The sequence below is a fragment of the Cucumis melo genome, chromosome 12 (assembly GCF_025177605.1).
Source record: "Cucumis melo cultivar AY chromosome 12, USDA_Cmelo_AY_1.0, whole genome shotgun sequence".
Lineage (NCBI taxonomy): Eukaryota > Viridiplantae > Streptophyta > Magnoliopsida > Cucurbitales > Cucurbitaceae > Cucumis > Cucumis melo.
In genome coordinates, this window is record NC_066868.1 from 17,686,816 (window position 1) to 17,701,264 (window position 14,449).

General features: G+C 33.1%; 1 protein-coding gene across 1 annotated transcript; it reads left to right on the forward strand.

The window, feature by feature from the left end:
• The first annotated feature begins 1,779 nt into the window (after window positions 1–1,779).
• Window positions 1,780–11,384, forward strand: LOC103498223 (mitochondrial pyruvate carrier 4). Its single transcript, XM_008460745.3, has 5 exons — window positions 1,780–2,070; window positions 5,121–5,219; window positions 5,462–5,514; window positions 9,963–10,036; window positions 11,121–11,384. Exons 1-5 carry the CDS (start codon window positions 2,016–2,018, stop codon window positions 11,164–11,166), a joined length of 327 nt encoding a protein of 108 aa, XP_008458967.2. The 5' UTR covers window positions 1,780–2,015; the 3' UTR covers window positions 11,167–11,384.
• Window positions 11,385–14,449: the final 3,065 nt, after the last annotated feature.

The window sequence follows — 14,449 nt, forward strand, 5'->3', positions numbered from 1 at the left end:
GGGAAAACAAACTATCCTTGGGTGCAGTAAGCTAGACAAGCTCTTTTGTGCCTAATAATGACCTTCTACCAAAATCCATAGCGTAGAGTGACGGCGAAGATATTTTTGAGTTTATTGGAGGCATGTTTGCAAGCCTGTGGTTGGTCACTTTGAGCAAGTGCTCGCAGCACAAACAGACCATACCATGCAGATTGAAACTTTGAAGAAGTCAATACAAGAAATGCGCAAATTGAACTTAGAGGCAAACCAATAACTTCACACGATGCTGACGTAATCAGAATGTCATATTTCATAGAGTAATGAAAAATGGGTCATTTAGGGCCTGTTTGGTAACGTTATTGTTCCCTGTTTCCTATTTATGATTTCATTTTTTTAAGAAACGGAGGTGTTTGGTAATGTTCTTTGTTTCTCGTTCTAAAAAAAAAGTAGAAACGTTTCTCATTTTATAAGGAATTATTGAAAAAAAAATAGTTTCTTTTGTTCCATTTCTCAATTATTTCTATTGGTTTCCTTTTTCCCAATTTATTTCTATTTGTTTCCTTTTCATCAATTATTTTTATTAATTTCTTTTTCATTTTTCTCAATTATTTTTATTGGTTTTCTTTTTTTTTTTCTCAATTATTTTTATTGGTTTCCTTTTCATTTTTCTCAATTATTTTTATTTATTTTCTTTTCCTTTTTCTCAATTATTTTTATTGATTTCATTCTCCTGTTTCTCAATTATTTTTATTGGTTTCCTTTTCATTTTTCTCAGTTATTTTTATTTATTTTCTTTTCCTTTTTCTCAATTATTTTTATTGATTTCATTTTACTGTTTCTCAATTATTTTTATTGGTTTCCTTTTCCTTTTTCTTAATTATTTTTATTGGTTTTTTTCAATTATTTTTATTGGTTTCGTTTTCCTTTTTCTCCATCATTATTATTTGTTTCATTTTTCTTTTTCTTAATTATTTTTATTGGTTTCATTTTCCTCTTTATCTCCATCGTCTTCCCCAAATAACCATCCTCTTCCTCTGCACACCATCTTCCTCTTCGTCTCTCATCGTCTTCCTCTTCGTCTCGGACTCTTCCTCTTTGCTAAATTGTTCCTCTTCGTTCGATCTATAGTTTTCGTCTTTCTATTTGCGCGGATCTGGGTTTTCGTTATGGGTTTTTCTCTAGAGTATCGTAGGTAGCAGAGTTAAAAGGTTAAATTTTGTTTTGTTTATTTCAATTCTGAATACTGAATATATAATAATTTAAAATTAATATTACATTCTAGATGTCACAAATATCGATGAGGTTGTTGAAATTGATGGATTAAGAAGTGAGTCAATCATCTAAGAGAAATGACCGGAGTGAGAGATGATATTGTCAAACAAATTTCACAACATTTGAAGGATAGATACAATTTTATGTTTATGTTATTATTTTTATTCGTGCATCGGTACTTCTTCGTATTAAATGAATAAGCTTTTGATAATTTTATTTTTTATGTTTGATGGATGAATTATATTTTTGTTTAATGTTTAATTGAAGTAGATGTGAAAAATAAAAAATAAATATAGAAGAAAATCAGAAAACAAAAAAAAATTATCAAACACATTTTTTGTTTCTATTTCTTTTTTTAAGAAACAGAGAATGGAAACATTACCAAATTGACCTTATGGATTGGGTCCGTGCGAAGGGGCCAAACGAAAAAGAAGAAAAAAGAAAAACCCAAACATTATTCATGTTTATCCAAAACTAACAAATGATAATTATATATTGGAGGAAAAGTTGAAGGGGGCATTTCAATGAATTAGGATTGTTAGTTTAATTTAGGCTGTATTAAATAAAGCAAAAAGAAAGAAGAAAGTGAAAAAGAGGAATATCATAACCGCGCCCAGCCATTGACCAGTTTGGCCGCCTCCAAAATCCATTTCTATAAGAACACAATTCTTTTGATTGAACAGATTCAGAAGTAAATTCAGGCTGGTGGCAAGGGCCTTTGAGCTCGAGGACGAAGAAGAAGAAGAAGAAGAAGAAGAGTATTTATGGCGGCTTCGAAGCTCCAAGCATTGTGGAACCACCCTGCTGGCCCTAAAACCAGTTAGTTTGCTCGATCTTTCACAATTCATGTTGTAATTTTTTTTTTCTTTACGGAGCAAATTGAAGTATGGTACCTCTTTTTTTTTTTTATAGTCTTCTATTTTTTTTCATACCATCTCATTTTCTAAGCAGAATTTGGGTCGCGATAGATCCATTTTCAATGTGATTGATTAATTGTAACCTTGCGATGCTCATTTTCTCGTGTATTATGTGGTCGGGTAGCCGATGATCATTGATTTTCAGATGGTTTGAAATGCAGATGAAGCTCAGATAGTTTTATAGAATGATTAGTCCAAAATCTGAAATGAGTATTTAGCAACTACTAGTCAGTCAACATGAAATTATGACATGGATGTGTGAATCGATTCTTTGGATTTAGTCCTATCACCTTAGTGTTTAGACCACATGCATAGCCCACATGTTTCTCGTGAATGATCTGGAGTGGAGGAAAAGATTACCTTTCGATTGGATATAGAGCTATTACCTTTGCGCAAGTTGAAAACATAATGATATCTCAAGGAGAGGCAAATAATCGAATCAGGAGATATGAGTCTCCATAGATCGTTTTCTGGACAAACTTTTCCCACCTATGAATCGTACTTCCTAAATATTCCTGTTAGGATGTGTTTTGATAGGGAATTGTGCTTGTGTTCTTTTTTCCTTTTTCTTTTCTTTTTTTCTTTTTTGAGTGTCAGAGCTCGTTTACGTGCACTTCAACTAATCTCATGGGACAACTTGCTTGATCCTACAACATTTCGGTGTCAAGGAAACTTGTAAGATCTCCTTCTTAGCCCTTTACTTACAACTAGGTCAATCCATAATGGTCGAATTGTGCTTGTTCTCTTAAAAGCACATATATGGGTGTGACTTATGCAACAAATATGTGACATGGACACGACAATAGACCATTATTTTTTAATCTACATAGGGACATGGCAATGACACATGTGAAGAAAATATGTATCATTTTTACTCAAGGAAATTCGAAGTGAATGAACTTATGCATGTATGTACTTAAAAAATTAGTTTGATGTATTTCGGTCTAAAATATTATTATTTTCATTATATGTGCATACTTAATATTACTTAGCAAGTGTCCGATGCATAAATGTTCCATGCACGTCTAACAAATGCTTAACCTACTTTGACTTTGTATAACTAGTGTCTAACACATCTATTCCACTAACAAGTGTATGATACATGTCCGACAAAACTAAAGTGTCTGTTTCTCTTAGCTCCTACTTCATGATGAGGGTAAAGTAACTAAGTGCTCTTGGTTGTAGCAATGATAAATGAAACTAATCTTAATGCCCATTGGTCATCATTCTTCACGTTCTTGACTTGTAGGGCATCAATGTATCATCACAGAGGCAGTAATTCTCAAGTTGGAAATTTCCTTTCAAGAAAATTACTCATATATACACCAATGAGAGTGGAACTTGTTTGTAATATTATTTTTTTATAACAACAGACGACTTTCATTACTTTCATTAAACAAGAATGAAAGAATACACAAGTGCACAAAAAACAAGCCCACAAAAAAAAGAATACCACTACAAGAAGAGATTCCAACTAAACAAAATCCAATCCATCGGTTATTTACAAAAAGCCTTCGATTTTGAAGCCCAAAGCCCAATGAGAGACATGAAGATGGACATGCAACCACAAGTCTCCACTCACCCTCTTGACCCCCCTAAATGTCCTACTATTCCTTTAACCCTACAACAGCAGATACACTAACACTCCAATATTATTGTGCCTGATTCTTTGCCTTCATATTCTCCACTTCGTCATTTTTTGTAAGAAACTCCCATTGAGAATAATGAAAGAATACACAGGCATAAAAGAGACAAGCCCATTAAAGGAGTCATCTGCTATCTATATAGGAAAGGACCTCGATCCAAAAGAACGCTACCAGAATTAATATTTACAAAAAGTTTAGTCAACTAATGCCCATAAAAATATATTAAATCTCACAACCCCCCAACTCCTCCAAAGTTCTCCACTCGTTTAAAAATGCTCGTTTCCTCCTGAGCCACTCTCCAAAAGAAAGTGAAAAAAGAAAAAAAAAAAAGGCATACCATAGGAGTCCCTTTATCCCAAAGTGGAAAGATCATCAGTATCTCCTTAATCCTAGAATGATAGAGGACAAGACCTATTGTGTACCGCAACTACAAACAACCTGAGGCACATCGACTCCAAGGGGAGCAACAAGAACCCCACAAAATATAATCAAGATCTTCCTTCTACTTTGTGATCTTCGATGAAGTAGTATTAAAATGTTCCAAGTGGTTACCTAATCTGAAGTTTGAATTATGAATTTTTGTTTTTAAAATGGATCAAAAGGGACTATATTCTTCTCATCACAGCATAAGGACATCTTTTGCACTTTTTTTTCTGTTGATAACATTATTTCTTATTCACAAATAAATAAACAAAAATTAGACTTCTTCCTTGCTTGGACTAATGTCTCATGATATGATTCCTTATTGAAAGATTGACCAAATGGATTTTATAATAGGACGTGGCTCATACCTACATTAATCTAAAAGAAATGTTGTGACATGACAAGCCTAGAAATTTTATTGCATGATCTATTGTAGGAATTCATGGTATTAGAAATGAAATAAACTTCTGTGGCCTTGTAGTGATGCTCTCATCACTAAAAGTAATTACAATATATTTTACTAATCTCAATTGGAAGGCTTTGTTTTGTAATAACTCTTTGGAGAAGGGTTGCTTCTTCTCGAACACCCCAGTTTTTGTCCTTTTTTGTTCTTTGGTAATAGTATCTTCCTTTTTTTTTCCTGAAAAAGAAACAAGACTTTTCATTGTTAATAGTATTGTCCATTATTAAAATGAATAACCAATTATCATTTGTGGTCTTGTAATATTATTATTACTGTAGCATTTTAGTTCTCTGCAATTTTGGGATGTTATAGTAATAATTGAGATCATTCTATTGATAAGTAATTTTTTCTGTCTATTCTTTAAACTAAATATGCCACCTGTACATGATTGCTATGAGCTAAATTCTGTTTGTAACACAGTTCACTTCTGGGCACCAACCTTTAAGTGGGGTATCAGTATAGCCAATATTGCTGATTTCTCTAAGCCACCAGAAAAAATTTCTTATCCTCAACAGATAGGTATGTGTGTAATCTGTGACATTGGATGTTCAAAGGGATAAAAAAAAAAAAGTCATTCAGGCCATGAAAACTTTGTACCTTTTCGGTTTTTCTATCACCTAAATCTTTTCTCATGTGCACTCGTATTGCAATTTTGAAGAAAGATTAATAATTTAATATATTTTCCTTTCTGTCATAGTTTGACTTTTGAGTCAGAACAGTTACTTTATTGACTTTGTTTTCCTCACATCGTATGCATCCAGCTGTTACAGCCACTGGAATTATCTGGTCACGTTACAGCACTGTGATCACACCGGTAAGTTAAATAAATGATTTGATGAATGAACTTGGAAACATAAACTTAAAGTGATACTAATACAACCATATGAATGACCCATATTTTGTACAGTATAAATATTATGAAGATTGTTGGTCTCTCAACTCATGTTGGTTCAATATTTTTATTTCATTTACTTTTTTTAGGATTAGAAATTATGATAGTTTTTCTATCCTGCATAAGCTAAATGTTCTTAGAAGTGACTTTTGTACCATATGATTAGACCTTGTCTTAGTCTTTTAACAAGGAACCACATAAGAAAGGGTGCAACCCCTGCTGCACTAAGTAGAGGAGGCATAGATTCATGTGGAAACATTGAGAGTTTTCCACCAACTTGGAGAATGAAAGGATAGCTAGACAAAAGATGGTCATCACTTTCACGTCTGTATTTCTGAAGGATGCTTTTCGTAATTAATTACGAATTGGGTTGGACTTCTTGGAGTTTTACTTTCGAAATACATGTGGTTGATTTTATATTTGATTCTTGGTGTGAACATGTGATTGTAGTATTATTTATCACTAATTTATGGTAGTTATGTCTCATGTTAGGAAAAAATATATATCACCTTCAAGGATTCATGTGGAACTCTGAATCAACCCTTTTTAAGGATGATAAAGCTTTGCTTCAAATGAAATATCAGAGGACTCTGTAGGGATATTGAAAAATGGAGGAAAAAAAAAACTCTTTTCAATTGAAAATTGGGCAGTAGAGAAGCATAGTAGATCCGTATCTACCACCGATTATGGGGGCTAGGCTAAGTTGAGATTTGGACCTGCCTTCAGAGTCTGGGACTTTTGGATGTTTCGAAGCCATTGGTTATCATTTTGGTAGTCCAACCAGAATTTCTTCTAAAATCCTAAATAGCTTGGATTATAGTTCAGCAAATTGTAGCTAGAGGAAATGTTTGTGGTTTCAATTTAACTTCAATTGAAATTACAAAGGGACATTCTGGAAGCACTTTTGTTCAAACTAGGGGTTGAAGGAGAAATTTTAGACCAACCACAAATTGTCACGTCATTTCTCAAATTAATAGCAAAATTGCAAATAATTAAATTTAAAACCAACTAAAGGTTGACATGTGTCCGAAATTGAAATTGAAGACGTACTGTTGGATTAAGTAAAATTAACTTGGTCAAATTTGATATTTTTGTTTTTGCTAAAGTCCAGTTGAGCGCAAAAATAGGCCTAATTAAGCAAGCTCAAATGTTAAATAAGTCCCAAATCTAATTAGTTGGGCCCAAGGAGTTAGGTCCATGGACCTACCAAGCCCAAGCCCACCGAAGAATTCTATAAATAGAGGAGTTCTCTTCATTTACGAGGTTCAATTTAGTCTAGAAAGCCCAGAGAGAATTCTTTCAATAGCAAGAAGACTTCGTAATTTTTGAAGGCTAAACTTCAAGTTCTTTGGGGATGCAAATATTTCTCAAAGACTGCAACTTCAAGAACATCAAGTACTATGCTTCTTTACATCAAGTATACGCATTCAACCGAGAGAGAATTAGAGCATCTAGTATTAGAGATTTAACCACATTGCATCAAATCAACATAAACACACTAATAAGTTTAACGTCACAAAAAGAAACCTTGTACAAACACTAGGGTCTATGATGTGCCTTCATTTTAGCCCTTATCTTCCAACTTCTCCTATAGGATGCAAAGAAGGAATCCCTCTTTAGTTCTTGGTCCCTCGGTGTGTTCTTTGTGTAGGTGCAGTCAGGAAACCCCTGAACATTTGTTCCTGTGTTGTTCTTTTGCTAGCTGTGGGTGGTGCAAGTTGCTGGCTTTCTTTAATTTACCTATTTGCCCCCTTGGTCAGGTTGATGATTGGTTATTGGAAACTTTGGGTGGTTGGAGTTGAAGAGGAAATTTTCGGGTTTTCTTGAAGTTTGCCTTAGAGTTCTCTTGTGGTGTTTGTGGTTGGAAAGAAATAGAAGGATTTTTTAAGTGAGTCCTCTTTTTTTGAAGTGTTTTAGGATTTACCGCTTAATACTTCATGGTAGTGCTATCTGTAAGTAGCTCTTTGGGTGGGGGTTTCCTCTTCCCCAGCACTTGGGCTGTTCCCTTCCTTTTTGTTTAATGCAGTAAAAAAAGCTTTAAAAAAAATTAAACAAGGTTGATAATTCTTTGGACCTCCTTTGATACAAAACAGTTCCAGAAGATGAGAAGTTGGACATTTCTCCCTTTTTACCCTCGGCCGAAGGTCAACTAGATCCAATACGATTAAATGATCATGAACTCTCTCAATTGTGAATGGGCAGATATTCATAGTTTTATTGTTCAGAAGTTGGAATTTGAGAAGAATTAAGGTGTTTGTTTAAACAATTATGTGAAGGATAAGGTGGCTTTGATAGGCCCAACAAGAAAGTCCTCCCAAGTGTTTGGAGATTAATAATTTGTTCACTTATTCTTTTTTCTACACACAGTAAAATGGTATTGTGAACTCCACATTCTCCGTTGAGTTCTTTACCTAGAGAAAAGGAGTCTTCAGCATTTATGGAAAATCCCGAAAAAGATTTATGTATCTTTGAATTCAAACCTTTTAAGCAAAAATGATTCTCTCTTTTGTTTTCTACCTTATCCTTTTGTGTTATTAATTAGACTAAAGAAATTGGAAGAAATTCTAGCATGATTGGGGTTGAGGATTCAGATATGAAGTATATTATTGGTATGAGTGGTTTGAAATTAATGGTTTCCTCTTGGAAATGAAATTGATGTTATATTGCAGTATTTTGGGTCGAAAGTAAGCAAGACTTCTCGGGCTCAGAATAATTTTTGCCTTTTCTTGGTGTTTCCTCTCCATTCATTTTGAAGCTTTTAATGTGCTAGTCTTCAGCTGAATTTGAGCTTCTTAGTGAAAGAACATTATTTTTGCTTTGTAATTAGTTCTCTTTTATTGGCTTGAGATCTAGAGGATTTTGTTCAGCTTGTTTATAATGTTATTTTGTTTATCTTTTAGTCATTTTAGTCTTTTTTGCTCCTAGTGTTCGGCTTGAGATCTAGAACATTATTTTTGCTTTGTAATTAGTTCTCTTTTACCTTGAGCACTAGTCTCATTTATTATTATTAATAAAGAGAATAAAGAGGTCTGTTTCCTATTAAAAAAAAGTGTGGTGCACCCTCCATATTATTTGATGGGCATGGCTAACTGCTATTGAGATACTGTGGGGGTAACGAGCTTAAAGGAACTAAGTAGGGCTCATAGCAACGGCTGGAGTATCCTTCATTTGATAGTGAGAGCTCTTAGTTGGGGATGAAGGATCAAGATCAGAAGGAAATATAATATTAGGGTCTCAAAAGTGTGATGGTGGTAGTTTATCATTCGGTTGTACAAAGAAAGAGATCAGGGCACGTTGATTGGACAACTCGCAAGATGGAGAACAAACTTCTGTTTGGCGCAAGTTCTTCAACAAAATGCCCTGTGATTTGAAAATGAGTATAGGGTTATGAACGTAGGCATGTAAGCAATGGAGTACTTGTCCTGGAAAAGGGTCAATGTTTACTTTGTTGGCCGAAGTTTATAGTGGATGGGATGAATGAGTTTTCCTTCATTATGATGATAACTTCAACCATATCAAGGAGAGATGATGGTTTTTTTGTTCTTTGCAATTTCACAAATCCATCCACAAGCGCCTCCAATCAACTAAAATATATCAAGACTCCATTTTGTCCTGAAGAAGGGGTCTGATGTTCCTTTGGGTGGCCAGGGTGATTACTTAATGCATTTCTGTAGGGTTCTTTGTTGGAAGTTAAGTGGGAAGGGACATTAATGGAGGTGGGTGTAGTGGTTGGTGGGAAGTCTATAAAAAGATTCCAACCTTTCTGTTTTCACCGCTAGGGCAAATCAACTTTGTGCATCAACCATTTTCTTCCAGCTTAGCAATCTCTGCACAGTGCTCCATTCTGCTTGATAACTTCTCAACCCACATGCCATCCTTTGTTCTTTAAAGAGTTTTTGAATGATTGGGGACTCCATTAGACTATTGAGGGTAGATAAAAGCTAGGCTAAAAACTCCACTGTGAATATAGGAGAAAGAGCGGTGTCTTTGGTGTTCGGTGACTAACTCTGCTTCCTTTTCAAGCTTGGTCAGTGTCAATGGAAATTTCTTTCTTCTTGAATGGAAGAATTTGATGGGGGGTCAATGGCCATTGAAGAGCGACCATAGGAGGTTATTTCCTGGTCCCCGTTGGCCAGAGTGGGTTCTTGGTTAGGTAGGGTCATCGATGGAGAGAGAGGTCTTCAATATTATGTTGACTTTGACAGTGGTGTGAAAGACATATATAAACTATAAATAATGAGATTAAAAGTCTATTGATGGTGAGCTCTTATTTTATCCCTGTACGTACAGATTAACTAATAGGATTAAACTTTATCTTAGCGGCTACACTTTCTAGCTCTGAATATCTTTTTCGTTTCTGGAAAATGCAGAAGAACTGGAACCTTTTTAGTGTCAACATTGCAATGGCAGGGACTGGCATCTACCAATTGACAAGAAAAATACAGTAAGTCATCACTCACTTCTTCAGGCTCATGAAGAAAAAGATTTCTCAGCATGGTTCTAGTGGGTCAAGGGGATTTTGTTGTGATCTAAAATTAGTAATAAGTACAAGCTTTATGTTTTAACATTTTTAACGTGGAGCCTAATTTTCATGTTAATATGCTATTTGCATTTTTCAACTTTATTTAATCTTTTTGCATCAATCATGTGCATCTTTGCAACTAGTTTTAGAATATAATTTTGAATATCAAGTCCGCAAAACTTTTTAAATCTAAGATGTAAAAGGAAGAACCCTCCTAACAGACTTGTTGGTCTCCATGCGATTTTGTTTCATGGCAACTAATCACTTTCATCTTCATTGAGGCAAATTTTATGCTTGATGGAAATTAGAGTTCAATTGTATTTATGTTTTCTTGAATGTGAACCTTAACTCACAAAATAATGGTGTAAAAGATAAACGTATTTATGTTTTCTTCATGGAAATTAGAGTTCATTGTATTTATATTCTCTTGAATGTGAACCTTCTGCTTAAGAAATAGAAAGAAAGAGAAAGCCTAGGATAATATATATATTCACACAAAATAATGGTGTAAAAAATAAACTTATGAGACTCCAAGTTAGGAATATATTAGGATTATCGGTATGTTTATAAGTAGGGGCATATTAATAATTAACTAGGGAGTTCGTTAGGGTTATAAATAGAAAGAGTGGATTGGGAGCAAAATTGGAAGGATTTCAGTAGAAGTTTTCAGTGTGGGACTTTCGAAGAGAGAAATCTCTCGAGACTCCTATTTATATTATGTTTCCCTTGTATTTCAATAAATTCTTTCCGAGTGTTCATGTGTTTCTTTGTATTCTTAGAGTTTTATCCTAACCCATACGATGATCATAACAAAATGTTAACAAGCTTTAACGTAACTAAAAGAATTACTTGTTAGAAAAGTGAGTTTAGAAAGATATAACCACTGTACTTTAGCTTGAACTTTGCTGAGTTCTTAGTTGGATAATCTGGTAGGATTGTTTGTGATTGATCCATTTTCTCTTTACTAATTTTACGTTACATTTCATTTGCATTATGGTTGTAACAGGCATGATTATTTCTCGAAGGAGGAAGTAGCTGCTGCCAAAGAATGATGACGAAATATGATCCATTCTTCATTTATCTCTGTGACGATCAAAATTTCCCTTGCTTTTCCATGCATCTCCCCCTCCAATTCTTCTGACCTTCTACCAAAGGCTCTATGACTTCTCCTCTATTTTCAATCAATTTATCTTCCTTTATTTTACTTTTGTAGCTATGCAACTATGCTTGAAACTGTTCGGAAAAATAAATAAGATCCTGATTTAGGCAACATCACCCTCTTACGAAAACGCTTCTTAATGATGAGTTATGGAAATTGGTCATTTTGATCTTGATGAAATATAAGCAGTTTTTTTTTCAAGGATATGGGAATAATGAATATGAATAAAAAAGATCTAATTCCCAATTGATTTGTTTTCTAAAATGCAGAATGAAATCAATTGGTGGAACTCACCCCAATCTAGTAAATTGTTGCAACCAAAAACCATTACTACGGAACAGAGCTAACGTTTTATGAATTGGAGGGTTGAGGGTGAATTTATTATAAATTTTAATTAATTTTGTTACAAATTTTATTTAGTTAAAGATACAAAAAAGGTATGTTAGTAAAGTATAATACATTACATTTGAATGTTTCATTCTAGTGTTGTAAAACACATTTACATTTTGATTTCAGCCCATTTTCATTCCTACATAAACAAATCAGATGCTTACTTGATTTTGTAGCAAAGAGCATGATATGTTCAACTCTTACCATTGGGGATAGATAACAGAAGGTAACAATTTGCAAGCCAAAATTGAAAAGAAAAAATAGAGATGTTGGGAAGATAACATGGAGAGGAGATGTGAAATAAACGTCATATATCAATTGAAATAGCAGAGATTGTGAGTGAATAATTTCTTAATTTAAAGCTTCTTAAGTTTTGATTAATAATTTTATCTACTAAAATTAACAATGATTTTTTTCTCTAAGCATGGTTGGAATTTTAAATTAAATTTCAGATGGATAATGGTTTTTTTGATATATTCGGATATATATGATTCTATTAAAAAAGAAATCCAGTTGGATCTAATTTTTTTTTAAAAAAAAAAGATTATAGCTTTTTTTTTCTTATTCAAAATGCAAATACTATTTATTATTAATTTGTTTGTTCTTTTACATTAAAGTTTCAATCCGAAAATTAAGAAAGAAAAAGTTTTGAAAAGATATACTAATTCGCATTCGTTCTAAGTTATATAATTTTCTTTAAATATGTAAATAAATAAACGATTATTAAATATAACTCCAATCACATTTGCACGTAGTTCTAACTAGTTACTAAAGTACATTTAATATAGCTTATCTCTTTTATATTAAAAATGTGGAAAGATGGAGAATCTTTACATTTCTGTTTTGTCTCTCGCTTTTAAATATATGTCAATTATACTCTTTCTCTTGGTGGTTAGTTATTTAAATTTGTTCAAACCCATGAAAAAACATAAATTTTCACCAAAATGCACTTCCATGTAAAAACACATTCGTTTCACCAAAACACCACTTGTGTAGTAGGTTTATTTATCATCTTTCATCGTTTGCTATTTTGATTTTGGTTTCTTAAAATGAAGGTTTATTGATATTGTTTCTCTTCTCAACGTTATTATTGCTTGGAGTGCCATTTGGGTGATCTCGATAGAGTTTTTCGTCGATGATGCCCAACAGTATGAGTAGATGCATATCATATGTTTATTTGTTGATTCCTTCTCTTCCACCATATGGTAATCTTATAATTGTTGAAATCAACTAATTATTTGTCTTCTCAGGTTCATTAGTATGTTTTTTATGTTTCTGTGTTCAGAATTTGTGTTCTTCATTGGTTGCAAGTAGCTTTATTTATCATCTTTCACTTCATTTCTTTGCTTTGATTTTGGTTTCTTAGAGTAGTGGTCATTGATAGTGTTTTTCTTCTCATCTTCAATATGGCTTGGGTGATTTTGATTCGAGGTTTTTAACGATGTCACCAAAAAGGTGCAAGTGTATGTTTGATTCAATAAAAAAAAATGCTCATCGTTTGATTTCTTTTATTCCACCGTAAAGGAATCTAATAATTAATGAAATCAACTAAACATGTATCTCCTTTTGTTGATTAGTGGGTTCTTTTAATCTTTCTTATGTTCATAATCTCTACTCTTCATTGGTTTTCTAAATTTTTTTTTTATCACGATTTTTCTTAAAAACAATGGTTATTGGAATTTAAGGATGTGCATATGATGAGTAGTTTGGTTGAGATTAGTATTCTCTAGTCCTGAGAAAGAAACATAAATGGAGAATTTTAGAAAAATGGAGGGGAGAGATAAACATAGATTGAGGATATTTTGAGAAAATTAGGAAATAAAGTAGATAGGAAGTCAGGAAGTGAAAATATAATCTCCCTAATGTAAGCTCTGCAATCCCATAATGACTTAACTTTGTTCTTGATATCACAATTAATGAAAACAACTCATTATTTATCTTGTATTTATTTGTCCATCTTTTATATTTTTTATATTGAAATTTTTTATTATTTGTTGGTTTTAGTTAACGTCCAAAATTTAAGGTAATTTTATTTAATTATCTTGAATTAATTGATTTATATTTCGAGCTTAGATATTAATTTGATTCTTGGCATTTGAACAATTCAATTTGAATCTAACGGAAAAATATGGTCATTTTTGTGGACTCTCGATTTAATATATTTTAATTGAAAAATTGGAGTAAGTAAAGAGGAAAGAGAAAGAATATAGGATATTAAAGGAGCCAGGATTGTATTTCCGAATGTAATTTTCTATCGATTATCTTGAATTAATTGATTGTAGGTATTTTGATTAATCATGTTAGCCTAAACTGTTCCCACAAACAAATAGTTATTAATTATTTTGCAAAATACTACTTTTAAGTTTAAAGGGGTCACAATTGTGGCTCTGCCCCAAAGTGATTTTCTGCTACGAAGGTCAATAAGCTGCTTAACCAAGGTACTTGGAGTATCTTGGCCTATGTAGTAGACGCTAGGGAAGCTAAAGTCTCCTAGACATCAAAATCGATGAAATCCAAGAGATCTTTCAAGTTTACGGCCAGATAGGGAGATCAATTTCACGATTGAGCCGGAACCAGCCACCATTTCTATTTTTTAAGCTCTGTACAAAATGGTCTCAACAAAGTTGAAAGAGCTCAAGATACAGTTGCAAGAGTTGCTTGACAAAGGTTTTATACAAACGAGTATTTCACCTTTGGAGCATTAGTGCTATTTGTAAAAAAGGATGGGTTGTTGCGCATGTGCATCGATTACAAAGAATTTAACAAAGGGACTATCAAGAATACGT

Excerpts from the sequence above, each read along its gene's own strand:
- LOC103498223 (XM_008460745.3), top strand. The coding sequence starts at position 2,016 with ATGGCGGCTTCGAAGCTCCAAGCATTGTGGAACCACCCTGCTGGCCCT. Across the intron at positions 2,071-5,120 it reads CCCTGCTGGCCCTAAAACCA|TTCACTTCTGGGCACCAACC; the intron begins GTTAGTTTGCTC and ends TTTGTAACACAG. Across the intron at positions 10,037-11,120 it reads CAATTGACAAGAAAAATACA|GCATGATTATTTCTCGAAGG; the intron begins GTAAGTCATCAC and ends TGGTTGTAACAG.